The sequence below is a fragment of the Bos indicus x Bos taurus genome, chromosome 8 (assembly GCF_003369695.1).
Source record: "Bos indicus x Bos taurus breed Angus x Brahman F1 hybrid chromosome 8, Bos_hybrid_MaternalHap_v2.0, whole genome shotgun sequence".
Lineage (NCBI taxonomy): Eukaryota > Metazoa > Chordata > Mammalia > Artiodactyla > Bovidae > Bos > Bos indicus x Bos taurus.
Genome location: NC_040083.1, coordinates 24,453,224 through 24,480,684, shown reverse-complemented (window position 1 = coordinate 24,480,684; position 27,461 = coordinate 24,453,224). Strand labels below are relative to the sequence as shown.

Below are 27,461 nucleotides of genomic sequence, written 5' to 3'. Positions count from 1 at the left end.
ATTTGGAAACAGAATGAAATGGAGGGAAAAAGACTGGAAGACAAAGGAAATTAAGGCCACTGAAAGGGAAGTAATTCAAACTACTCTTATAATTTTGTAGTCTACACTTCAGTTCTGGTCAGGATGTCACTTTATTGAATACTTGGCTCCCTACCACAATAGAAACAATCACCCCAAATTATGAAAAAAATTACAGGATCAAAGTACAAAGAATGTTTATTCAATCCTCTAAATTTCATTGAAGTAGAAATCCATTTACCATTATTCCTACTTAAATACCATAAAAAGTGGGAAGATAGGAGTGAATTTAAAATCCAGGATGCAAAGACAATGTAGAAGATTAAGACATGTTTCACAAGTAGCCCATTATGCACCTTACATTAAACGGCAAATGCCTGCTGTGAACCAGAGATCTGATGATATAGGAGAAGGCAGGGACTTGCAGTAGGTTATGAGTCCTAACTACATAAACAGTGGCCTAAGGACATTTCACCAGGATTAAAAAATTAGTACAGTAATTGCTTTTTCAGATTTTTTTAACCAATATGTTGGAAAGAGGAATTTTTTTTTTTTTCAGTCTACCAAAAATCTGTAGACCCCAGAGGAAGCTGGGAGTTATTGAAGGGAAATGAGTCAAGTACCATGTCACACTGATTTACTCCTCATTGTACAAAGAACAGAAGAACTTGGAAATATAAAATGTATAGTTATTCAACTTCAGGATAACTTCTGCTCAACTAAAAGCCAGATTGCCAATAAGACCAGTTTCCATCTTATAGACAGGTATGGCAGGATCTAAAAACTGGTACATGATAAAGAGACTTCTTTTTAAGTGAAAAAGGAGATAAGATAATTCAATGAATTACTACTGAACCTTTGAGGACTGCCTGAAAAATGACAGCTGCAAGAAACAAAAAAGAACTGAAAGCAATTTGGCAACTACAGATGTACAGGCACTGTTCTGTGTGCTCTGTAAACAGCTCTCCGTTGGATATACTCAACAGCCTTAAGAGATAGACGCTCTTATCTTTCCTATTTATAGGAAGCTGAGTTACAGAGATGTTAAATAACTCACCCAAGGTCAGACAGCTAGTAAGTGGCAGAACTGGGGTTCAAACCAAGGTGGCTGACTCCATAGTGTGTCTGCTGAACAACTATACTGTATTCCCTCTCCCAAGAGCCTAGTGGGAAGATGCCTCCACGAACACACTCAACAGGGGAGACAGCCTGTCTACATGGGCATATTGCAAGATGCTACCTTTAAGCTCCATGGATAAGCTCCTCACATTCTAATTCTCCCTAGCACAAAGAAGATGGGGAACAGTCCTGAGGTCAGGAAAAGAATTTGTAACCTTTTCTAGATGGCTCAGTGGTAAAGAATCTGCCTACCAATTCAGGAGATGGAGGTTTGATTCCTCGGTCGGGAAGATCCCTAGAGGAGGAAATGGCAACCCACTCCAGTATTCTTGCCTGGAAAATCCCATGGACAGAGGAGCCCGACGGGCTACAGTCAAGGGGGGGAGGTCACAAAAGGGTCACAGCTTAGTGACTGAACCACAACTAGTTAGGAAACTCTGTGTGACCTATTGTACTATGAATGGGAACAGGATGCATGGAAAGGAAAATAAACAACTGGGTACAGTTTTTTTCAGAAATGCCAGAGGAGACTTTTTATCATGAAGAGTTTTCTGGAATTAGATGGACTCACCATAATTTTTAATTCCTGCCAATGATGGTGGTTCTGGCCTGAAGTCCTTAGAGTTGAAGCAAAGCTACCTTTGCTATTGGCCATATGGGATTAAGTGCTGCCAGTCTGGGAAGTCAAAGAGAGAAATTACCAGCACACAAGTAGCTACAGAGGCTGTTGCAACTGCATTGCTAAAACTCAGATACAACAATGACATTTATGCTGGTTTTCAGGAAGTTAACTAGACTGGGGCAAGCACTGGCTTCTGTTCCCCTAGAGACTTACCTAAAGTGGGGGCTTGTAAAGGGAAATGTTCTCACATGGGGTGACCACTCACATCAGCCTGCAATAGGAGTGTGTTTTATGAATGAATGAATACATGAATCCATACACACAAACAGGAAACAAATTTGTAGACCCTTAAATTTATATAAACCACAATGCTGATGACTCTTTATGTGAGTGTGTGTGTGTGCGCTCCTGAACATGTGTGTATCAGTCTCACTGAGCCCCAAGACAACCTATAAAGGACAGTTTGACATGGGTCACGAGATTCTTTTTAATGGCTGAGGTGAAGAGGCCAGATTTGGTGGCTCTGCTATCATGAGATTAGGAGATAAATGGACCCTGACAGCAGCTTGAGGATTTGTTTTTACAGTATGACAACACCCAGAGGTGAGTGCACAGCATGGTGCAAATCCCAGACCCAGAGACCCACTAGCAAGAAACCTGACTACCGTCAGGGGTAAGTGTCTCTGAACCGAATGCAAATCGTCCAACCAGCACTCCATGACTCAAGGCCCAGCTATCGATGGAACAAAGCAGAGACGTCTTTAACGTTTCATTTGAGAGAAAACTCCTTTGAATGATGTTTCTACATCAACATGCTTTTGGAATGGGCCATCACGGACAAAATTAAAGTGCTTTTCCACCGTCACCGATTGCCCCAACCTTTGGGGGCATGCATCATCACCGTGGCTATCTTGGGAAACTCTGGGTTCCCCCTTTGAAGGAGTTCTAACTGCATCTCTAGAGCGCGTGATAAGTTCAAGAGAATAAAGATGAAACTATAACAATGGATGCCTCATTGCTTTTTGCTTTCTGTGCGCAGCGATTACTTTCAAATGGCATCAAGTCATTAATTTGGTCACAGACCTTCGTGGACTTGACTTCAAGGCAAACCTGAGACAGAGAGAGAGAGAGCCTATTTCTACCCTCAAAAGCACTCATTTCAGGGAGACCATTCACTTTCTCTTCATACCCCAAATGAAATGTATTTGTAATGTGTACAACACAAAGAGAGATTCAATTTCGACCATCTTTGATGTTCAAATCTGAGAGTAATGCTCTGCTATTCCCCAAAGAGAAGAGCTGTTTAACTTGTCCCTGCATTTGCGCTATGAGAGGCATTAACAGCCTGCCTTCCTCTATCCAGGCATTTAAACGACTGTCATCTTATTAAAAACAAAGCCAGCAGATTGCATTTTATTCTTTCCCGGTGAAGATTTTCACTCCTGTTGCCTGTCCACTCACCAGCTGAGGCAGCACGCAAGCATCTTTCTCGCTAATTTAAACTGATCCACGATTTGGGACCAAAAGAAAGGTTACAGTACTGCCTTTCAGGGATAACGTCTCCACATTTTGAATCAAATAGGCATGAAAATGGCTTTCTTCTAGGATCAAATGACAATTTTTGAAAGTGCATATTGAAGCCATTTTTAAAAACAGAAGCTGGGGAAATAAGTTCTGCCGTTGGGTGAAAGAAAAAGAAAACGCAGCAAGCAAGTAAAAGTTTAATCTTCATGTCAGCTTCAAGTTAACACATCAATGTTGAAGCACTGAAGTGATTTTGCAGAATAGATGTCTGGCTGTATGTATGGGAGATGGACACATGGCTACAGATGAGAGTCTTGTGTGAGTGCAAAGTGTTCAAGCTCTGAAGGCAGACTTAGGAGCTGGGTGACTATGAGCAAGTAATGTCACCTCTCTGAACCTCAGTTTCCTCAGAGGTAAAGCAGAATACTTCCCATAGCCACTGATTGGAGAATGACAGGAGGTGACTGTCAGGTGTGTGGCACTGAGTAATAAGCACTTCAAAAGTTCCAATCTCTTGTTTTTTCTCTTCAACATCATCTTAGGCCTTTAGTTTCTGGCACTGAAATGACACACACATAGTTATGGTAGATGCATACACAGACACACACACTCAGATATAGACACTCACACATAGACACACACACATACACACAGACATGTAGACACAGTTACATATATACACATATACACAGACAACCAAACAGAGCCACACTGATACACAGACACACACACACACACTGCAAGTGCCCTTGGACAGGAGAGCCCGCTGGAGCATTCAAGCAGGCAAACACACACGCCCGCTCATCTCAAAGAAGCCCTGGCTCGGGTAGGCCAGCCACGCATAGCTTGGGTTTCTCCAGCCATTTCCATTGCCCTCGATTCCTCACCACCTTGTCTGCCCGCCCAGGTTCCTCACTGCCTTTGAGAACTGCTCTTGAAGGTCACTTTCTCAGAAGGACCCTTTCCTGATGGCCCTGCCCTCAGGTTCACACCTAGGATGATGTTCCCGAAGACTTGGCAAGCGCAGCTTGCGCTGTCTGCGCACCAGCCGGGCTTCCCTGTTGGGTTTATTAATCCGCACTTGTCAGGATGTGATGTCGATTCCGTGAACGTGTGCGCTTTCACCACCTCGGGAATGAGGGCCTTGCTCCATCACAGCTGATTCTAGCGCTTCAGGAAGCTGCTCCCATCCCCCAGTGCTTCAGCCAGAGCTGGCAGACCCCACAGGGCAGGTGCTCACAGCTTCTTCCTGCTCCCTGAGGGCCACCTCTGGGGAGATCCTGGTTGCTTCTGGTCCAGCCTCCTCCCCTTCCTCCCAAATCCTTCAACCAGAGCACCTAAAAGCTGTTGCTCCGTGATACATCTTGGTCTCTGCTGGGTGTGTTTTCCCTTTTTGTTCTTCGTGAAAAGTGCCTTTTCTGCTTATTCTATATAAATTTCAAAGTCAAGTTCTGAAGTTCCATAAACATATTTTTGGGATTTCAATTAGAATTGAGTTGCATTTAGAGTTCCATCTGAGGAGAACGCGATATCTTTATAATATATCAACATTTATTTAGATCGTCTTCCATGTTCTTCAGAAATGACTACTGTTTTTGCACTAAAGTTCTTAAACATTTTCTTTGGGTTAATCCCTGGCACTTTTTGGTTTTGTTGCATTTTGTTGAGTGGGTCTTTATTTATTTTATGTTTGACATTGATGGTTTATAGGAAAGCAATTGAGTTGGTCACACTGATAAAAGGATCTGATATGAGTAAACTCTTAATAGTTTTAACTATTAAAAATATGTATTCTTCCCTGTGGGAATCCCTTTGAGCAAAAGGTTATGCTGTTACTGAGAAACAAGTTTGAAAACCTATAATCTAAGGTACAGGGAAGACAGGGAAACAATAAATAGTGGCTACTCATTTGCGAGGCTTTATGATCAAGATGTCCTGGGATTCACGTCACCCTGCATTGCCGAGTCAGACTGATAAAGCAGAGCTGCCATCAGGATGTCACAGGATCTTAGTGGGAGGAAAATGAGGGACCAAAACGGTCCCTTCAGAAACGCAGGGGAAAGGCTCTCAGGACACCCTTCCAGTCAATTTAAATGAAAGCAACATAAATGTGTTGGCTGGAAAGTGACAGCAGAGACCAGCCGTGTGACGTGAAGTGAATTTACCGTGGGGGAAGCTTGTCTGTCTTTTAATAGCAAAGAAAGCAGGTATCGTACTGTGAGTATGGTGTCATTTTCAGATATCTCATTACAGGATTCTGAAGATTTTTGTCATGAAAATGGTCTCAAGAGAAACACACATCAGGCCTGGGGACCTGCTGTTCTAAACTGTCTCGTGCCCTGAGGTTAAATTTCAATTCAATTACAAGCCCCCTAGGCTAACACAGTATCATCCTTGCTCTTGTGTTTCTAAGGCACCAAGTGTACTTATTTGTTAAACTTTGCTATTGATAATAAAATTGCTGTTATGATGAAAAAATGTAAATCAAAATTTGAAATTCCACACGGAAGGAGACATGACTGCTTCTCACTACTGCAGAGACAACCACTAACTGAATAGGACTTCGTGGGTCACATCCAAAGAGTCTCTTGACAGAGCATGGATTAAGATAATCTACATGGCTAGTCATATGTTTTTCAGCAGAAACATTATATAAGCAAGCACTCATTCAATCCATTCAACAAACAGGGATTGGGATCCACGTACTCTGGGCCCTGGAGATAGAGGAGTGCCTGCCCTGTCCAAGATGTAAGAGTAGAGACAGGAGTTCAGTTCGGTTCAGTTCAGTTGCTCAGTCGTGTCCGATAGGATACAAACAACAAATAAATATATTCATGGTGTTTATGGACAAATAAACAGGCAGGCAAGGAAGGTCCAGAACTCTGCTTTATTATCATGGCTTTGATTTTGCTGTTTTTCAAAAACAGCAACTGAGTCAGATCTTTCTCATCAGGTAACATGCGTACGTTGACTTGAAGGAAGGGAAAGCAGGATGGAGAAAGATGAGAACATGTGCAAAGGCCCTGGTGCAGGAGGGTGCTGGGAACTTGTGAGGAGCTGCTTGTCAATCAGAGGAGTGCAGCAAAGGGAATGACACATGAGAGGAAGGAGAGAAGGGCAGAGAAAGAGGAGGAGAGGATTGGAGGGGGAAAAAAGAGAGTGGGGAAGGAGGGAGGAAAGAAGAGAGGCAGGTCACAGGGGGCTTAGGGCTACCACAAAAACTAGGACTTTTCCTGCTGGTGAGATGGTTTTGAACTGAAGGCAATGACACCCCACTCCAGTACTCTTGCCTGGAAAATCCCATGGATGGAGGAGCCTGGTGGGCTGCGGTCCATGGGGTCGCTAAGAGTCGGGCACGACTGAGCGACTTTACTTTCACTTTTCACTTTCATGCATTGGAGAAGGAAATGGCAACCCACTCCAGTGTTCTTGCCTGGAGAATCCCAGGGACGGAGGAGCCTGGTGGGCTGCCGTCTATGGGGTCGCACAGAGTTGGACACAACTGGAGTGACTTAGCAGCAGCTTAGCAGGGCATGATTTTGCCTATGTCTTGGGGTAACCAGGCTCCTTAGATGGCAAGTATTGGGATATGCTTTTGCTGGGGGAGGATTCAGGGCCACTGTATAAAATTTGGACTCAGGGGCCACCAGAGAATGTTTTAAAAGGGAGGAAGAAGGGGAACATTGTATCTCTTTGTAAATCAGGAACTTGAAAAGACAGGATGAAGGTTACTAAGGATGAGAAGGAGAAAGGGAACTCTGACTTTCACTGGGGTTGACTGTGGAGTTTCATGTTTGAGGGGGCAGAGAGCCCACTTCTGGTTTCTTTGTAGGTCAGGGTGGTCACATAGCCCTGTCCCAGCCCATGTGATGTAAGTGGAAATCTACTTCTGGGAACACTAAGGATTTTCTGAATTTAAAAAAGACAGCTGTACTGTCTTCTCACCCAAAGCAGGTCACCTATGGCTTTGTCCCCTCCACACTGAGTAGTTTGCCCAGAAAACACCACTGAACCATGGATGGATGAACCAGTCAGTGATGTGTGTCCCCTGAAACAGACTGGGTTAGATGAAAGGTGGTTCAAATTCTCTGGTATCTTCCCATACAGAGATGGAGTCTCCTCCTCCGTGTCTTGAGTCTGGTCTCGCCTTTGGGATGGCGTGACTAGTTAGACTATAGTAGAAGTGACATTCTGGGGCTTCCCAGGCTAGGTCTTGGGAAGCCCTGCCCCTATTGCCTGGGCCTCTTGGATGGTCTGCTCATGGAGCTCTCAGCCACTGTACGGGAAGACCAAGCATGTGGAAAAGCCCTGTGACCACATGCAGAGTCAGGGGTCCAGCTGAACCCAGCCTCCCAGCTGTGCCTTCAAAGGTGGCAGACACAGCAGACATGTGAGCAAGGCCCTTTTGGATCCTTTAACCTGCCCATCTCCTAGCTGAATAACATCAAATGACCCCCACATGGAACAGAAGAATCACCTTGCTGATCCCTGAATCACCCAAATTCCTGACCCATGAAATTATGAGCAGGAATGATACGGGGGTGGTTTTACATCACTAAGTCTTGGGTGCTTTGTTACGTATCAATGGATAAGAAACACAAACACTGCCGGATCTTGTGACTCAGGCTCAGAGACTGAACCAACCACCAATTAAAGCTTTTAGCAAGGGCTCCATCACTGGATTGACACCCGAATGGCACAGATGAGAAATGTCTTTTCACAGGTCATCTGTTCTGGATGATGTCAAAAACATCTCTTATGAAATGGGACTGTCTGCCATGCTGTGCCAATGTACGACTCAGCGAGGCAGATGCCAGGAACATCAATCAGTGCAACAGAGAAGCTGCTACAGCGTTCATGCCATCAACTTGGTGACGTAACCAGCATGCTCTATATTGTTAAGAGGTGACAGTTTGGCACGAGGATGTGTGAGTTCAAGTGATTAGATGCAAACAAAAAGAGAGATGACTATTTCTGAGAGCTTGGAATGTTCTTGGAATGGGAAATGATTGTGAATTTTTTTGGGGAAAAATACTGGAGCAATCTGCTTTCTTGGCAAAGTGCTGTGGAGCAATTTGAAAGCACTGAAGTCCTTTCCATATTTTCTAATCACTCAAATCCAGAACTGATTATGGCTCTCTGCATTCTCCCAGATTCATGCCATTGGAGCACTCCACGTCTTTCAGGGAGAGGCTTCACCTTGAATGGAGGTGCCTGGATTTAGATGGCACATCTTGCTACAGCAGGAACAAACACTTTAATTGCTGTACAACCCTACAAGGGCCAGGTGATTCAGAAAATTACGGATGGCCTGACCCTGAGATAACCCAGATTCACCTTCTCTTATCTCACTGAAACAAAGCATAAGCTTCCCACCAGATAGAAAAACAAAACCAAGCCCTAACAGAAACTGAACTCCCTCAGACAAAAACCACATAAATTTAGATTGTTGAGACGTATGGGCAAGGTCACACACACACACACACACCGCCCCCCCCCCACACACACAGTTGTATATATACAGATCATCTCTGGAATGAACCCCAAGTAATTGGTAGCAGTCATTTCCTCTGAAAGAACTGGGGGACTGGAGAAAACTGGGAGTTTGTTGGAGGAGGAAGACTTATTTTTTTCATCATAGCCTCCCCCCCCAAATTTTATTTATTTATTTTTGGCTGTGTGGGCTTTTCTCTAGTTGTGACGAGCGGGGGCTGCCCTCTAGTTACAGCGAGCAGGCTTCCCGTTGCGGTGGCTTCTTTTGTTGTGGCGCACGGGCTCCAGGGCACAGGCTCAACAGCTGTGGTGCACGGGCTTAGTTGCTCCATGGCATGTGGGATCTTTCTGACCCAGGGATTGAACCTGTGTCTTCTGCATTAGCAGGTGAATTCTTTACCACTGAGCCACCAGGAAAGTCTCACCACAGCCTTTTGAATTTTTTAAATTAAAACATTCATAGGCTGTATTATTTTTCAATGTAATGAAACAGTAATTCCAAACCTGTATGGTACTTACAATCTTCTAGGCAATGTGTTAAATGCTTAATGAATATTCAACTCCTTTAGTCCTTATAACAACCTTATGATGTAGACATTATTATATACCATCCTGATTTTTACAGATGAGGGAACTGAGGTGCAGAGAGGTTAAGTAACTTATCCAAGGTCACACAGCTAGTAAATGCAGAACTAGGATTTGGATCCAGAGAGTCTGGCTCTAGAGTCTGTCCTCAATTACTGTATAACATGCCTTGCCAGAAATAAGTATACTCAGTTGCTTGCTCATAATCGAGTTGGGGCAGGTAAGATAGTTCATTTCTTCTCTCACCTGCTCTTCTGGGTAATGGTGGGGAAGATGGTAGCTCAAAATAACCAAGATTCAACCTTAAATGCATGGGGCTTTAAAAAGCTTTGTAACTGTGTGACTATCAGGGCATGACTATGGCCAGCTGGCTTAATCGTTCTAAGCATTAGCAGCTGCTATGTACCAGGTAGCTTGTTAGACCTTAGGGACAACAGGTAAATAAATAGAATCCCTGTTCTCTAGAAATTTACTGTGTCCTGGGGGAGACAGGTAGTAAACAAATAATCCTACAACTTGTAAAGTGGGCAAAAAGAAAAACTAAAGGATGCACCGAGAGATGACAACTGGTGCCCTCATTTATACTGAATGGTCAGGAGGTGTCATTTACACAAACTGCTGAAGATTGGGCAAAAATAAAGCAGGGGAAAGTGGAAGAAAATGGGAGAAGGAAAAGTATTTTGGGTGGAGGGAACAGTCTAAGCAAAGACTCTGAGGCAGGAAAGAAGTATCTATTTTAGGACAGAAGGCATCTGTCTAGCTAACACAAAGTAAGCCAAAGTGAGTTTGGAGAATGAGACAGATGGTGTAGACCATGGCAAGTATTTCGCCATTTTCGTATAAGCCATGGGAAGCCACTGCAGGTTAGTAGGAGTGACATGATTTGATTTACTTTTTCAGAAGGTTACTTGGGCTGCTAGGTGGAAAATATGCAAAGAAAGAGGCAATGGAGGGAGTGGAAGATCAGCTAGGAAGCGTAAAGATGGCTTGGAATGAAGAGCTCGCAGAGAGAGAAGGAGATACCCTTGAGATCTATTTTGGTGGTACTCTACTTTATGAAATTAAAATATTAATGTTAGCTGTGAAGAGTTATTAGAAAGCATAGATTCACAGGTGTGAAAATACTTTGACAATCTTAAAATTACTAGACTGAGGTAATTATTATTGGAGATGAAGGAATGAGATACGAGAGAGGCTCTAAGTTGCCCAAAGTCACACAGCTGCTTCGTGGCCGGCAGGAGGTTGCCCTGGGATCCCCTCACTCATTGAGATCATTTCTCTGGGGGTGACCTTGAGCAGTGGAGGGGAAAGAAGGCTAGTGACCAGGGCTAATTTCCTTGTCACATGGACCTCTGGTAAAGAGAGTAATGATATTTCGGATGTTCCTGGCAAACGACTGCCCCTGAGTACACAGAACCCAGGATCGATGAAGGAAGGCTCCTTGGAAAACATCACACCAGCTATGCAACTCCCTGGGCCACAAGGTGGAAATGTGTTATAACTACAGTGCTCCACGTTGAGAATGAACCTGTGATCCTCACTTATTATTCTGGGTGAAGGTTCAGTGAGGGGAAACAGGACCTAGGGAGACTCTCGCGACATCCCAGGTTTTCTTGACTTCATCTAGACCCTTGAAATTACTTTGCAAAGCTTTACATTGGTAAAGAGCTCTGATTTGTGTGATATGATTTATTAATCTCATCCCATGTGTTCATTCACTGGCAGAAACCTGTTTCCATGTCATTTGCCCCTGTGTAACATCAGGCTCAGTTGTAAGGTCCAGGGATGAAGGTAGAACAGATGACTTGGCAATATACGAGCCCTTTGCTAGTGGCCTAACTCCTATATTTATCTGATGCATCAGATACCTACTTCCTTGAAAAATTAATTTGTTTTTAGCATACTTATGCAATTAAAAAAGCACAATGTATCTGGCTTCCTTGTGAGTATAACTGGAAGAACACAATACTAGACTGTTGGTGATGGTTTATATGATGACCCTAGGAGGGGAACCAGGGTGGTTCTTCAACCTGATCCTAAGTAGTTATCTTAGAGAGTGCTCTTTAGGTGTTTAGAAGCTTACCCCCTCATCTTCCAATTGCCAAAGACTAGGTACAACATTAATGTTCTGCAGTGAACATCATTCCCCAAACTAATCCCAGCCTTGCTAAGTCATGGGGTTCTTGTCTCTCTCTCTTTTTTAAAGATATACAATTTATCAATTTATCCTGATATACAACTTCATTTTGAAACTGAGGAGGATGATGAAAGAGAACTGTCATTCTGGCTGGAAGGGAGAGAAAAAGCTCTTTTGTCTGCTCTGCCTGCTAACAAACTGTATTTATGCTGGAGGCATCAAAAGACAGAATTAGCAAACGGACCTCCGCTCCTGTTCCTGGTACAAGAACCTCTGATGGTGAACTGGGCGGGGGTAGAAAAAGCGCACCAAAGGGCTGGGGCTGCCTCTGGCAGAGGTGACACATGAGGACATTAGCGGGTTTGTGATGGAAGCACAAACGCGTTTTATGAAGACAGGCCTTTTCCCAGCCTTTGCCTCCACCCCAAACAAGTCCCCAAACCAAAGCCTGATGCTTACCTTCAGCGAGTGGGTCAAGGGTGTGTATCATGAGCTGGAAGATGCTGTTCCTCATGAGACTGTTGTGGAGGGAGGCGGAACTTCCACCCCGCTGCAGACGCGGCTTCACCTGAGCAAAGAAACCAGACAAAGATGCTGTGAGTGCTCAGAAATGCAAGGCAAGCGCCTCACCTCGTCTGTCATAGCATCACACACAATCGAACCAAAGATGTTTGACGTACATTCCTTCAAAGTCTCCGGAAGGAATGGCGTTCTCACATCCGTTGCAACTAAAGGGATCAACTGCTATTGTTTCTTGAGAACTTAGTATATGCTCAATGTACTATATCCTTCACCTCCATTAGTTGATCTCATTCTCAAACTTAACTCTATGAACTAGGCATTCTTACTGTTTCCTTTAGTCAGATGAAGAAATTTAGTCTTAGAGAAGCAAAATGAGGTGTTTGGGTCATAAAGACAAAAAAATGGAGGCTACAAGAATGGGTTGCAGGTCTGTTTCACTTACCGTCTGTTCTCTGAACCAGTGGGTAGTCTCTAAAATGTTTGGATTGCATATCCTATCAGTAAAACTTTTGAGTGTGTATATGTGTATCTATCTATATGAATATGTGTCTCTATCCAGACACATACTAAAACAAGTGCATATATACCATAAAGCATTTACAAGAGTAGAAATTATGAAGACTAATATAGAAAGTTAACAACAGAGGTGCTAATATTTCCCCCTTGCTCCACAAAGGAACATCAGGCACACATTTCGGGGTACCTCATTCCATGCGGGAACCATGGCTCTCATCCATGAAGCCCTACAGTCTGTGTTAAGTGAGATCTGAAGAGAGAGATCCTCCTATTATGTCTCCACAGAGAACCTCCCTGACTCCAAAGGGGCCTTTAGTTTATGGGGTTTTGCAAAATGTTTCATCACACTACACATCTACAAGGAGGTTTCCTGAGAAAAGTCCCACAAGAGACATTTGGAAAGTGCTACATCCTAGGCTAACTCACCTTTAGAGTTTTAGGATATGTATTAGACACTAAGATACATTAAGTCTAACACTAAAGAAGTGTGATTAACTTGGCTAACTTGGACAGTGTTTCCGAGCATTGCTCATTCATCCCTTATTTTGCAGAACACTTATTAACAATGATCCATGTGTTTGGAGGGAAACATGAAACCCACAGTAAGCCTGAAGTATTGGTAAAATGTGATTATAAGATACATGGAGAAACCTGAATTTTTAAGGGTGATTTTATTATACCTGATATTCTATTAGAAATAATATTTCCAATTCTACAGGGTTTGGGGAAGAATCTGAGGGGATGACTCGTATCTCAGAACCAGATCATGGTTCACAAAGGAAGAGCCTGGGTCTGTACCCCTCGCCCAGTACTGGATCTGGTATATCCTATGGACTCCCAATGCATGTCAGAAGTCTCTACTCTGAGCATCACAGGAGGAAGAATGCGGTCATATCTATCTTCATTACTAGTCCTTTCAGACTCAAAAATCTGGAACTTAAAAAAAAAATTGTGCTGTGTTATTTGATTCAGAAGATTAAGGCTTAGAAAATGTTAGGGGCAAGGTTAAAAGATTTGAATAGAGTTGAAATGTAATCACTGATGACTGAGCATAAAAACTCTGAAGGTCATTTCCCTGCCAAGCTTCACAATACAAAATGTGATGTGTTAATTGGATAGGGACTGGAAAATGTGTTTGCTGTTAATAATATGTCATAATCACTGTTACTATGTTTCCTTATTTGGGGAAACCAAAGGAACTCTTCTATGGAAATGTTCCTTCTCCTACGATTATATCTATGGAACTTAAAAGCATTCTTCCGGGCATTATGTATATATTGAATGTATAGACTTCATGCAGCATTTCTTTTGATGGAACCAAAAGAAATTTTCAACCAAAAAAACCAGGTGCATGCAGATACATAAAGAAATAGATACCAAGCATTAGATCCCTCACTGTCCCCAAATAGCGGCTCAACATCCCTTGGAATGGAATTTGAAAATACCTCACTCTTTCAACTTTTTCATGCCAAGTGAAAGAGGGAACTCAAATTCTTTTGAAACCTAGTCCTAGAAATCATTTGTCACTGAATGTAAGAATTCAGTTGACACTAATACCAGGACAGAACATTCATACACCTGCAGACTAAACACTTTAAGGATTCCAAGGGAGAGGATGACTTGTTGAGCACAAGAGCCCCTCTTCCACCCACCCCTCCCAACCCTGTCCACAGGCACAGGAACAGGTACAGACAAGGCCACTGCTTCCTACCGGTAGAGTCTGTTCATCCTTGTCCCTGGCTGTAGAGGACTGCACAAGAGGAAAAGGCAGAAACAAAAGACAAAGAAATAAATAAACAACAAGTCACATATAGGTTTTACACTTAAACACAAGCATCAGTATAGGGCAAGATTTGGTTCTTTCTGCTCCTGGGAAAGACTATGCCGACACAGGGAATTAAGAGTGTACGCTACGTGCTAAGTGGCTCCAGTCATGTCCAACTCTTTGCGACCCTATGGACTCCTCTGTTCATAGGGATTCTGCAACCTCTGTCAGAGGGTCCTCTGTCCTCTGGTCCTCTGTGCCAGGCTCCTCTGTCCATGGCATTCTCCAGGCAAGAATACTGGAGTGGGCTGCCATGCCCTTCTCTAGGGGATCTTCCTGACCCAGGGATCAAACCCACATCTCTTACATCTCCAGCACAGGTAGGTGGGTTCTTTATCACTGGTACCATGTGGTTATTTAGGTATATGGTACTTTCACTTGAAAGATCAAAGTTGAATGGCCAACCCAAATGCCCAGTGACAGAAGAAAGTTAAATTAGTTGTGATCTGGCCATCCAGCGGAATGTCATGTGGTCACTACAATGAATGAGGTAAGTGCACATCTGCTGACATGGAAGAATATCTAAGATATATCATTCAGTGAAAAAATTAAAACCCTTATTTACTATCTCATTTTACAAAAGAAAATAAATTAATAATACTTTAGCACATATAAAGAAAAAAGTTCTGCAAGAATCATTAGTGGTTATTCTTATTAGTGGTTAGTATCAAGGGCTGAGATTACACAGATGTGTCATATTCCATGTCCTTCAGACGGAGTCAACATTCACCACCCCAAGTGTGGTACATCAAGTAAAGCCTGAAGACATGAAGCCAGTGAAGACTAAGATCATCACACGTGGAATCCAGATGACCCACCTTCTTTCCTGCCCCACCCCTTCAAGTTTTTCATTCTAAAAAACGAAGTATCTGTCGCTTTGAGAAAAGTTGACCAAAACACAAGGGCCCAGGAGGGCCAGCCATCCATTGCATGCTCAGTCACTCAGTTGTGTCCAACTCTTTTGCGACCCCACAGATTGTAGCCCGCTGGGCTCTTCTCTCCATAGGATTCTCCTGGCAAGAATACTGGAGTGGGTTGCCATTTCCTCCTCCAGGGGATCTTCCCAACCTAGGGATCAAACCTGTGTCTCCCGCATTGGCAGATAGATTCTTTACCACTGAGCCACCTGGGAAGCCTGGTTGGCGAGAATATAACTCAGACAAGGGGACTCTGGCACTCTTCCTCCAGGTCCCAACTGGATGGCTTAGCTTCCTCTATGAAATGAAAACTCCTTTTTCAACAGAACCAGGCACAGTCCTACAATCTTTCCAAGAGCATGCAGGTACCCTGGGAACTTCCTCATGATCAGACCACTGTCTCTGTCACTTCCCCTCGACTATGGGTTCAAAGAGCAAGAAGAAACTGGAATCTTTCCCCCGTCTTCCCTCTGGTCCTCCCATTAATGTCTTTGCTGACCTGTCTTCAGGACTAATCACACACAGCAAGAAGAGAAGATGCTGGCAGAACTACTTTAATAGCTTCATGGGCCCTGGGTTCTCTTTTTTTAGCCCTACCAAACATGTCACAGAAAGAACATTCAGATGCCCCCACACTCCACCTAAAATATACAATTTTTTTGGTGTAAAAAAAAATGGGAAGGATAATTATAATTTTGCATTTAAATTACTGGCTATGGGCAATTCATTGAACTTATGATAGGCATGCTGGAAGTCTTGGCAAGCGACAAAACTGAACCTGTGATTTGGTTTCACATGGAAGTTTTAAGAAGACTAGCAAAATGCTTAATAAAGCTGATATTACACATTTTGTTGACATTCAATTAAATATTTAATAATCTCGTAGATAGTTTTTGGATTTTAGAGTCGATATCAATATATGTTTTTTTTCTTCTGGTTCCAGACAGTTGTGCAGACCCTTGAAGAACCTGTAAGTTTCAGGCACAGACAGAAGCGGTTAGGTTGGAGGTAATTTCTGAGTACGCATCCCTAGTAGCTCAGTGGTAAAGAACCTGTCTGCCAATGCAGGAGACACAGGTTAGATCCCTGGGTTGGGAAGATTCCTCTGGAGAAGGAAATGGCAACCCACTCCAGTATTCTCTGTCCAGGAAATCCTGTGGACAGAGAAGCCTGGTGGGCTACAGTCCACGGGGTCACAAAAGAGTCATAACTGAGTGAGTAAACAATCATTTCTGAGTATATCTTACAGGCATGACTAAATTTGCCATAAGCTCCTAATACTGGGCTCTGTCTTCGTGACTTCTATAGAAACACTAATAAGAAAATATCCCTGATTCCCTAGTCCCAGGAACATGCTTGGGGAAGTGGAGTGGACGTGAAACTGTCCTTTGATTTCTGTTTCTGCTCTGAAAGGCACTGCATGATCCCATTTCTCTCTGGCAGTCCTTTCATTTTCTCGTCTCCCACATCAGAGAGCTCAACAAATGGCCCCATATTCTACAGAACAATCCCCCAGGGAAATTATCCAGGGCAGCTGGCTCAGCCTTTGGACACACATGGAGATTAACTGTCAGAGCACGCCTTTTCAGTTAGCAAATTTACACCTTGTGGTTAAATGGGAGACAAATAATTATGAGCTGAGATTTGATACCCCAGCGATACTACAGAACATAAAGGAACGGGATAGAACTGAGGAAAGAAATGGGTGGTCTTTATAAGAACAAAAATATCACCAGCAGAGAGAATAGATTCAAAAGACATATTTAAAAAAATACTTGAAGAAGGAAAAAAAAATCCAAACCTGTTTTTTGGTCTGAAAGGAAGGAAAAAATACCTATTCCAATGACTTGCTTATTCTCTCACAAGCAAGGAGGCTCATAAGACACAATAGATGGAAAGAAAGTGCTTTGTACATAGATTCTTTCAAGATAAAACAGTGCAGGGCAAGTTCTAAATCCCCTTCAAAATTTCCCACTGCCTAATGTCAGCACAAGTTGACATCATTAGTTTACTTTCAAGTGTAATTTGCAGACATGAATATACATCAGGTTGCAACATGTACATTTATATACTGACACATGGCAACTGAGGTCATTCAACGGCCTCCACTTTCCTTTTATGTAGCTTTGTTGCAAAAAAAGATGAGAAATGTGACATATGATGGTCATTGTTCATTTTCAGGGCTTCACCCACCTCTACTCGTAATTCCCAATGCTCACCTGACTTAGCCTCCATCTAATCATTCCTTGAAGCAGCCTCACAGTCCTGGAAATGTGCCTCTGATTATGTTAGAAATTCAATTTTAAAGGGATTTTAATTACACTGCAGGTAACTAGTAAAGGACCAGAGAAACGATCCAAATGTATACATCCTGTAGTGTTTCTAAGCACTGGATTATGTAGCTAAGTATCCAGGTTTTGGGTTGGGCTCAAAGTTGTGATTTTCTTTTCAGGGCTATTGAACATCTGGTTTATTCGAACTCACTGGATGTCACAGAAAAGACAACTTCTTCAAAAGAGGACCTATGTGATTTTAAGGATTAATTTTGGCATTCTGTTTTATAAATTTCCTTAATTTTAAACACACTTAAATATCATACATTTGGGCTACACTGATTTGAAAGCCCAATTCCTGGTGGTCTGTTCAAAGACTGTTGCCAGTTATAGGAAAGACTTGTTAAGCCAAATCTGTAGTATTCCACAACAATTCTTGAGGAATACATCTTTTACTTAATAAAGTATCCTGTAATTCAATCCTTTATTTAATTTAAACTGACCCCTTCCCTAATTACTGCAAGTAATTGAACAACTGAGATGATGCCATTACTATCTGTTGTTCTTCCTGCTGGAAACCCAATTCCATGTGGCAATTTTGCTACCAGTTCAAAATGCGTTTTGAAAGTGCCATTCCTCCACCCCTGATAATAAAACACATAGCTCATTTACAAAGCATTTTTAACTCTATAAATCATTCACAAATCCTTAAATCACCTTTCTTCCTTTGACCCTTGAAAGCCACTGGTTAAAAATAATTCCCCTGGGACTTTCCTAGCGAGTCAGCGGTTATGATTCCACACTTCCACTGAAGTGGGCGAGGGTTGGGGAACTAAGATAATACGGCCAAAAAAAAAGATACCCTTAATTTGAAGTAAAGTTTTTTTTTCTTTTTATTTATTGAAGGATAATTGCTTTACAGAATTTTGTTTTCTGTCAAACCTCAACATGAATCAGCCATAGGTATACATATATCCCCTCCCTCTTGAGCCTCCCTCCCATCTCCCTCCCCATCTCACCCCTCTAGATTGATCAGAGCCCCTGTTTGAGTTTCCTGAGCCATTCAGAAAATTCCTGTTGGCTATCTATTTTACATATGGTAATGTAAGTTTCCATGTTACTCTCTCGATACATCTCACCCTCTCCTCTCCTCTCCCCATGTCCATAAGTCTATTCTCTATGTCCGTTCCGCCACTGCTGCCTTGTAAATAAATTCTTCAGTACCATTTTTCTAGATTCCATATATGTGCATTAGAATATGATATTTATCTTTCTCCTTCTGACTCACTTCACTCTGTATAATAGGTTCTAGGTTCATCCACCTCATCAGAACTGACTCAAATGCATTCCTTTTTATGGCTGAATAATATTTCATTGTGTATGAACCACAAGTTCATTTAAAAAATTTTTTTATTCTTTTTTTATTTTTTAAATTAATTTATTTTAATTGGAGGCTAATTACTTTACAATATTGTAGTGGTTTTTGCCATACATTGACATGAATCAGCCATGGGTGTACATGCATCCCCCATCCTGAACCCCCCTTCCACCTCCCTCCCCATCCCATCCCTCAGGGTCATCCCAGGGCAACGGCCCTGAGTGTCCTGTCTCATGCATCAAGCCTGGACTGGTGATCTGTTTCACATATGGTAACATACATGTTTCAATGCTGTTCTCTCAAATCATCCCACCCTCACCTTCTTCCACAGAGTCCAAAAGCCTGTTCTTTATATCTGTGTCTCTTTTATTGTCTTGCGTATCATGTCTCATGCATCAAACCTGGACTGGTGATCTGTTTTTGATGTCTCATGCATCAAACCTGGACTGGTGATCTGTTTCACATATGGTAACATACATGTTTTAATGCTGTTCTCTCAAATCATCCCACCCTCACCTTCTTCCACAGAGTTCAAAAGCCTGTTATTTATATCTGTGTCTGTTTTGCTGTCTTGCGTATAAGGTCATCGTTACCATCTTTCTAAATTCCACATATATGTTAGTATACTGTATTGGTGTTTTTCTTTCTGACTTACTTCACTCTGTATAATAGGCTCCAGTTTCATCCACCTCATTAGAACTGATTCAAATGGATTCTTTTTAATAGCTGAGTAATATTCCATTGTGCATACGTACCAAAGCTTTCTTATCCATTCATCTGCTGATGGACATCTACGTTGCTTCCATGTCCTGGCTATCATAAATAGTGCTGCGATGAACATTGGGGTACATGTGTGTCTTTCAATTCTGGTTTCCTTGATGTGTATGTCCAGCAGTGGGATTGCTGGGTCGTATGGCAGTTCTATTTCCAGTTTTTTAAGGAATCTTCACACTGTTCTCCATAGTGGCTGTACTAGTTGCATTCCCACCAATAGTGTAAGACAGTTCCCTTTTCTCCACACCCTCTCCAGCATTTATTGTTTGTAGACTTTTTGATAGCAGCCATTCTGACCGGCATGAGATGGCACCTCATTGTGGTTTTGATTTGCATTTCTCTGATAATGAGTGATGTTGAGCATCTTTTCAAGTGTTTGTTAGCTTTCTAGGTTGCTTCCATGTTCTAGCTATTGTAAATAGTGCTGCAATGAACAATGGGATACATGTGTCTTTTTCAATTTTGGTTTCCTCAGGGTATATGCCTAGTGGGATTGCTGGGTCATATGGTGGTTTTATTCCTAGTTTTCTTTTTTTGGGGGGGGAGGCTGCTTTCTTTTTATTTCGCAGACCCCACCTTTCTTCTCCCATGAGTCAGCTCTTGTGAGAGCTATCCTGGTGAATCATTTCCGCAAATCTTTCCAAAATGCTGACAATATTTAACAGGCACTAACCCAGATCCCCCCGCCACCCACTAGTTATCCTCACCATCTCTTCCCTAAATGTTCATTTCCTTTCCTTCCAGCCTAGAGCTAGGCTTCCTTACAGGCTAAACTGAGAAAGTACTGAATTTCTGTCTGTCTCAGCCTCTCAGGAGGGAATGTTATGATGTCCATACAGTGCCACCAGGAAATGTTGGCAATCCCTGATCTGTTTGATAATTTAAGGCCTAGAATCAATACAAGTCCCACGTTCACATCCTCCTGAAAGGAAAGAAGTGGAGGAAACTCCCAAGTTTGGTGCAATACTGAACTTCTGATATCACTCCTTGACATACTAAGAGAAAACTGATGTAATCTCCCTTTCTGGTCTAGTCAGTCTTGAAATTCTGACTTCATATGTTCACAGAAAGAAGAGACTGTAATGGTTTGTTGAATGATCTTCCAGCATCCTGAAAAGACCTTTTCTCTCAAAGATTTCCATCTAAGGAGACTGTTAAATGTTAAAACACCTAGTTTTCTTGCTCCACAGATATCCAGCAGAAAATCCTTAGAGACATCCACTTTGAGGGAAAATCCACAATTATTCCAGCATATATTTCTGATATTTGTCAGTGGCCCTCTGAACATCAAAATGGAAAAGTTATTCACAGTCCCTCATTACACATTTTGAACTTTTTTATTTCTTTTATGGTTCAATATAAGTAGGAAGATTGATCGTGGATTATTGGTATTCAACCAATAAGTCGTGGAAAAGTTCAATCATTCTCCATCTCCCACTATTTCAACTCCTCTTGAAATACCCAAATTTTGTGGTAAATGAAGTCAAGTCAGGATAGAAGAGATGTGTTTCCTTTTTTGGAGTTTCTCATGGTGCAAATAGGTGTAATATAAGGCTGTAGGTTCTGCTTGATTCTGAATAGTCATAATAATCCAGTAGGTTTGCAGAAATGCATAGAAAATTTATGAACAACACCTCGTTTCTTGACAATGGTGAGTCAACGTGTTGATACAAAACTGCAAGTGAGAAGTTCTAAGTGTTTTCATTTCCCCTTTCCCCAACTCTTTCACCATGGCTCCTGGTCCCCAAACACCCAGATTTGGGCCCCCATTTCCCACCCACTCTGGTCTAAAGGCACAGTGAGGTGCCTTTTTGGAGATGATCAGCTTACATCCTTTTCCTCGTTTGGTGTCATGTAAGAAAAGTGTTCATTTGAATCTGTTCTGTGCAGTGGTTGCTGCTACTTAAATGACCCCTTGTTGGGCTCGAGGAGGGTCGTGTGGCTGGTGACTGAGCGTTGATGACCAGAAGAGCCCTGACGCCTGGGAAAAGCCGGCAAGTCAAGTCCACTCTAACTCAAACAGTTTGGAAGGCTCTGCTCTGGCTGGGGATCGTGCTGCGGGTGTTTTCTGCTTTGGTCAGGGTAGCATGGGGGGCTTTCTTTGGTTCAGAACTTCTGGCCTCGGGCCCCACCGGGCCGTAGGCGTGGGCGGCCAGCCCCTGCCGCCGCGCCGCCTCTGCGCATGGGGTCCGCTGGCTGCGGGAGCCGCTGTTGGCGGTGGAGCGCGTGGAGGAGGAGCCGGAGCGAGAGCTTCGCGAGCCCGAGGAAGAGGAGCTGGGCTTCACCAGGCGGGCCTTCGGGGCTTCCGCATCTTCTCGAATTTCACTTGGTCTTTCTTCTTCCTCATATCTCTTTTTGTCTTTCCTTCGGATCAACAGCCACACCAAGAGGAAAATCAGCAGGGCTCCGGCCACCATACCTGTCACTGCTCCTGCAATCATGCCCACGCTCTGTACATCTGTTTTACTGTACGGTCACTCGCACCACACAGCTCTCCTTCCCAGCCTCATTGCCTGCTGTGCACTGGTAGAGCCCAGAGGCGGACATGGTGAGATTCTGCAGCAGGACACGTCCAGGGTGGTTGTAGTCAATCTTAGATTTGGGAGGCAGACGTTCATCCTCTCCCTCCTTCTCCTAGACTCGCTGCCAGGAATACACAATGGGCTCTGTGCCAGAGGATGACTCACACTGCAAAGTCAGGTCGCTTCCTTCTGTCAGCTCTCCTTCCAATTCACACTTGGGCTTTGATGGTCTCACTAAAACTTTTAAGATGACGTAGCTCCACACATAGCACCCTCAATTCCTCACCTTGCAGGTGTACCCGCCCTCATCACTGGGCTTCAGAGGCTCAATATGCAGGGAGGCATCTCCTGCCAGGAAATTGGAAGCGAAGGCCACTCGGCCCTTGTGTTCCTCAGTCAAGTTATTGTAGACGTGATGGCTGGAGTAAGTGATCACCTTTCCACCGCATACCTTTCTTCTGCCTATTCCTAGTTTTTTAAGGAATCTCCATACCTTCTTCCATAGTAGCTGTATCAATTTACATTCCCACCAGCAGTGCAAGAGTGTTCCCTTTTCTCCATACCCTTTCCAGCATTTATTGTTTGTAGACTTTTTGATGATGGCCATTCTGACTGGTGTGAGGAGCTATCTCATCGTGGTTTTGATTTGCATTTCTCTAATAATGAGCGAAGTTGAGCATCTTTTCATGTGTTTGTTAGCCATCTGTATGTCTTCTTCAGAGAAATGTCTGTTTAGGTCTTTTCCCCACTTTTTGATTGGGTTGTTTGTTTTTCTGGCATTGAGTTGTATGAGCTGCTTGTATATTTTGGAAATTAATCCTTTGTCGTTATTTCATTTGCTATTACTTTCTCCTATTCTGAGGGTTGTCTTTTCACCTTGCTTATAGTTTCCTTTGATGTGCAAAAGCTTTTAAGTTTAATCAGGTCCCCCTTGTTTACTTTTGTCTTTATTTCCATTACTCTAGGAGGTGGGTCATAGAGGATCTTGCTTTGATTTATGTCATTGAGTGTTCTGCCTATGTTTTCCTCTAAGACTTTTATAGTTTCTGATATTATATTTAGGTCTTTAATCCATTTTGAGTTTATCTTTGTGCATGGTGTTAGGAAGTGTTCTAACTTCATTCTTTTACATGTAGCTGTCCAGTTTCCCAGCACCATTTATTGAAGAGGCTGTCTTTGCCCCATTGTATATTCTTGCCTCCTCTGTCAAAAATAAGGTACCCATAGGTGCATGGGTTTACTTCTGGGCTTTCTATCTTGGTCCCTTGGTCTGTATTTCTGTTTTTGTGCGAAGTGTAGTTTTGATGTGACTTTGTAGAGAGCCTTGCCCCACACACAGACCCCCATTACCACTTCACACACATAAACATCAGGTAAATACTCCAGAGTTTAGCTACATCATGAATACACAGCCCCTGTTTTACTCTGAGTAGTAATCACCCACCTGCAAATTACATAATCAGATGGGTTACTGGGAAGATTTCATGTGCCAAAAGACAAGTGTGTAAAATAAAGGATGGATGACCTGGCATAAGCTTGGGGCTAGTGCACTGGGATGACCCAGAGGGATGGTATGGGGAGGGAGGTGGGAGGGGGGTTCAGGATGGGGAACACATGTACACACGTGGCAGATGCATGTTGATGTATGGCAAAACCAATAATACAATATTGTAAGGTAAAAAAAAATAATAATAAAAAGAAAAAAAAACAGATATGAAAGACAAGCAAATTTTCACAACAATCAAGTAACAACCATAAACTTCCACCACCATAATCTTTGACGAAGTTCTGTGAAATGTACCTAAATTCAGTGTGCCAAGGACTCAGAGGCACTATAAAGTCCTTAAGAAAAGACCTGAAAGTATAATTATTTTGTCATAAGTGTGATTCGGGTGAGGGATGACTGATTTTCATTTAAAAAATTAACAAGAAAGTGTGAAATGATATCTCCTTGTTCTTTCAGTATATTTACCTGCAATAAGCAAAAACATTTAAAATCTCTCTTCTGATTAAAAATGAATAATCCTCAAAGCCTATGAGAAGACTAGGTAAACTATGTAAAAGCTTCAGATCAGAAATCTAAAGGGAAAGAAATACAACCATTTCTTAATCAGATGCAAAATCATGTTCCTTTGCCTCCCTTTATTGTGCCCCTAACATACTCCCTAAAATATTAAGGGGAATGAGATTAAATAAATTCCTAAAGAAAGGACTGGTGCTCAGTATGCCAAGTTGTGCCGGACTCTTTGTGACCCCATGGACTGTAGCCCACCAGGTTCTTCTGTCCATGGGATTTCCAAGTAAGAATACTGGAGTAGGTTGCCATTTCCTCCTCCAGGGATCGAACCTGCATCTCTTGCATGGGCAGGCAGATTCTTCATCACTGAGCCAACTGGGAAGCGCTAAAGAAAGGACTACTAAGAGATTTAAATTCAAATTATGTTCACCACTGGTTGCTGGGTAATTATGCCACTGTCACTGTCCTTTAGGAAAGTAAGACTCTCAAAGATTAGTGAAGTGCTGAAGGCGGCCACCCAGACAGCAATAATACCCACTTGCAATAATACCCACTCTGGTTTTAAAGAAACACATTAGGATGGGGTGGGATGGAGAGAAAGGATTAAAATCAAGTAAAAAGCACAGTAGTGAAAACTCACACTTTGCAAACAAAGTGTTTTGATGATTTATCCAAGTAATTCTCATGGTCTTGAATATTTGGAATAGTGGAAAGAAATTTCAGAAGAATAGATAGCCTTCAAAAAAAGGAAATGGAATAAAATTGCTTAGAGACAAAGAACAACATTTTACCTTTTAAATAGTTGTACAAGAGAAGAAATAACGTAGGATGAGAAGTGGTGTCGTGTAGTTATTAAGAATGTGGAATTCAGGTCCAGACTCTTTGGGTTCATTTTCCTATTTTTGTCACTTATTAGTCTTGTGACTTTGGACAAGTTACTTAATGTCTTTATGCTTTAGCTTCCTCATCTGTCAAATGGGGATAATGATAGTAACTGCCTCAGAGGGTTGTTGGGAGGCTTCAATGAGTTTATATACATAATGCACTTAGATGATGTTTGGTACATGGTAAACACTATGTATTAGCTATCATCAGTACTATTAATAACAGGAGCTACAAGAAATTATAATGACAAACTCTATGACAAAAGTAGGTTCAAGGTTGTGAATGGGATTAGAGAATAGGGTGGTTTCTATGTGAAGTAGGAAAATTCCACCGGTCAGGATGGTGCAAGATGATTTGTTTAGGATGCCAGAGTACAGTTAATTGTGCATGTCCGAGGTTGGCAGCCAAGGGAAGAGGAGATGACACAACAGATTATATTTCCTTGGCTTGGCTTCAGGTTCCATCCCTGTCCCATGAATCAGCTTTGTCTGAAGGATAGAGGACGGGCAAGGCAAGGCTTGCATTTCACATCTCGTATACCTTAGCGGGCCTGATTTTGATCAAGAAGTTCTGGAGACTAAAAGATTCAGAGAAGGTAGGACCCCAAAATTTATAGATGTTATATTTTATATGTCAATTATATCTCAATAAAGCTGGAGAAAGCAAAATAAAAACAGAAAAGGAGTTTAAATGCTTCTCTATAAATTGGTAAGTTGTACTGGGTGTGTAGCACACCCAACTCCCCCAAATAGTGGAGACTGTAAGATCACTGAAAGCAGGATTCACCTGCCTCCTATCGTTCTTGACGTGGCCACTAAAGTGCAACCAGGTGGCAGGAGGGAGTGAGGCCACTCAGGAGGAGTGGGGACTGCGGGGTCCTTCGTCAGGAACCAAAGCTCCTCTGATGCTTGCTCCACAGCCTAAACTAGTAGTAATGATGGTTATTTAAATCTACTCCTTATAGTCCTTATTGAATCCTTCTTATTAAATAGGCACATAGAAGACATTAACCCCTCATTTTATAAATGGAAAGAGAGAAGGATGAAGTGCCCCAGGTGTGTTCCTGTACTTGGGATACCGAGCACCTTTGTTAATTCACTTAATTTAGGAATTAACAACCCAACAACTACTACCATCTCTCACCTCCCCCTGAAAAATCCAGATGTTACCAATATAATACTTTGCTGTATTGTTTGAGCAGTTCTCACAATTACTAATGAACCATTTTGATATGCCAATCAAACACAATCTGTTGGTGTTCTGGCATTAGTCACACAAATTTCCTTTGACTGGTAAAGAACTCCAATGTGCTCATATATTAAATCCAGATTGCCTGACTTCTAAGGAAAGAGGGTCTAAGATGATGTGAACTTAAAAGTTCAACAAATGTTGGTGCTGGATTACCACAGAATAATCTGCGGTAAATGAAGCAAATTCTAGTAATAATGGACAATATTTATTGAAAGCTCAACATGTGCCAAGGGCTTCATATATAGTATCTCATTGAATCCTCACAATAGCAGGTATTATCACCACTCCTGCCCCCTGTAATACATAAGGATCCTGAGGCTGAAGGAGGTTAGATAATTTGTCCACAGCCATGTAGCCAGTAAGAGGCAGAGCTGGGATATGAACTCAGACACCTGGGCTGCAGAGTCTCTCGAAGTGCTGGGGAAACAAGAAAGTGGAATTTTCCCTGCAGTGGCCTGTGGGAAGGAGGCTGGAAACTGCAAATACAGTAAAAATAGCTTATGTATATTAAGAACTATTTATGAGCTCTGACTTCCAATGGAAACCAGAAAATCATTGCCAAGTGATTGCTGTGGATGCAGAAATGACAGATTTTATTTGTGTTCATTCGGTACAAAAAGTTGGTACCTGGGAATAGAAAAAGTAGAGAGGTTATTTTCTGGTCTTCTGTCTCTTCCAGCATTATTATTTAGACTTGTCTACCATTGTCATAAAATTTCCTCTGAATATCTCTTGAAGGTCATAGAGGCATGTTTATGACCTTCAAAACAGCATAGGTTCAAGTAACACTTCAAACTGGTTTATCCATATATCACATTGACTTGTATTAAGGAGTTTGTAGCTTAGTAGCAGGTGGAAAGAGTGGGGTCCTCTCTTAGGTAGTCCATTTCTCACTGTGGCCATGTGATACTAGTCTATACTCAAGTTTTTTTGGAAGCATGGTGTGCCCAGTCTTCAATTTATTTCTGACATTTGACAGACTGGTGCTGTTTCTTTGTTTCAAGAAAAAAACAACTCAAAAATGCAATAATCACATTCCCAGTGTCTGAAGCAATCAATGGAAGACACTGAATAGCAAGTTTT

At 42.3% G+C, this 27,461-nt stretch overlaps 1 protein-coding gene and 1 pseudogene across 4 annotated transcripts in view; both read right to left on the bottom strand.

Annotated features, from left to right (window-relative positions):
- SLC24A2 (solute carrier family 24 member 2) overlaps window positions 1–27,461 on the bottom strand; it is a 290,438-nt gene that overhangs the window by 89,156 nt on the left and 173,821 nt on the right. For 3 of the 4 annotated variants that reach the window (XM_027549151.1, XM_027549155.1, XM_027549153.1), the window contains exons 3-4: window positions 14,248–14,286; window positions 11,958–12,066 (exon numbers count right to left, since the gene is read on the bottom strand). In XM_027549151.1, coding sequence (XP_027404952.1) covers window positions 11,958–12,066; window positions 14,248–14,286 — 148 coding nt within the window. The remainder of the gene's footprint in view (window positions 1–11,957; window positions 12,067–14,247; window positions 14,287–27,461) is intronic. The other variant, XM_027549154.1, reaches the window with a different exon arrangement.
- LOC113897857 overlaps window positions 20,582–27,461 on the bottom strand; it is a 35,091-nt pseudogene continuing 28,211 nt past the window's right edge.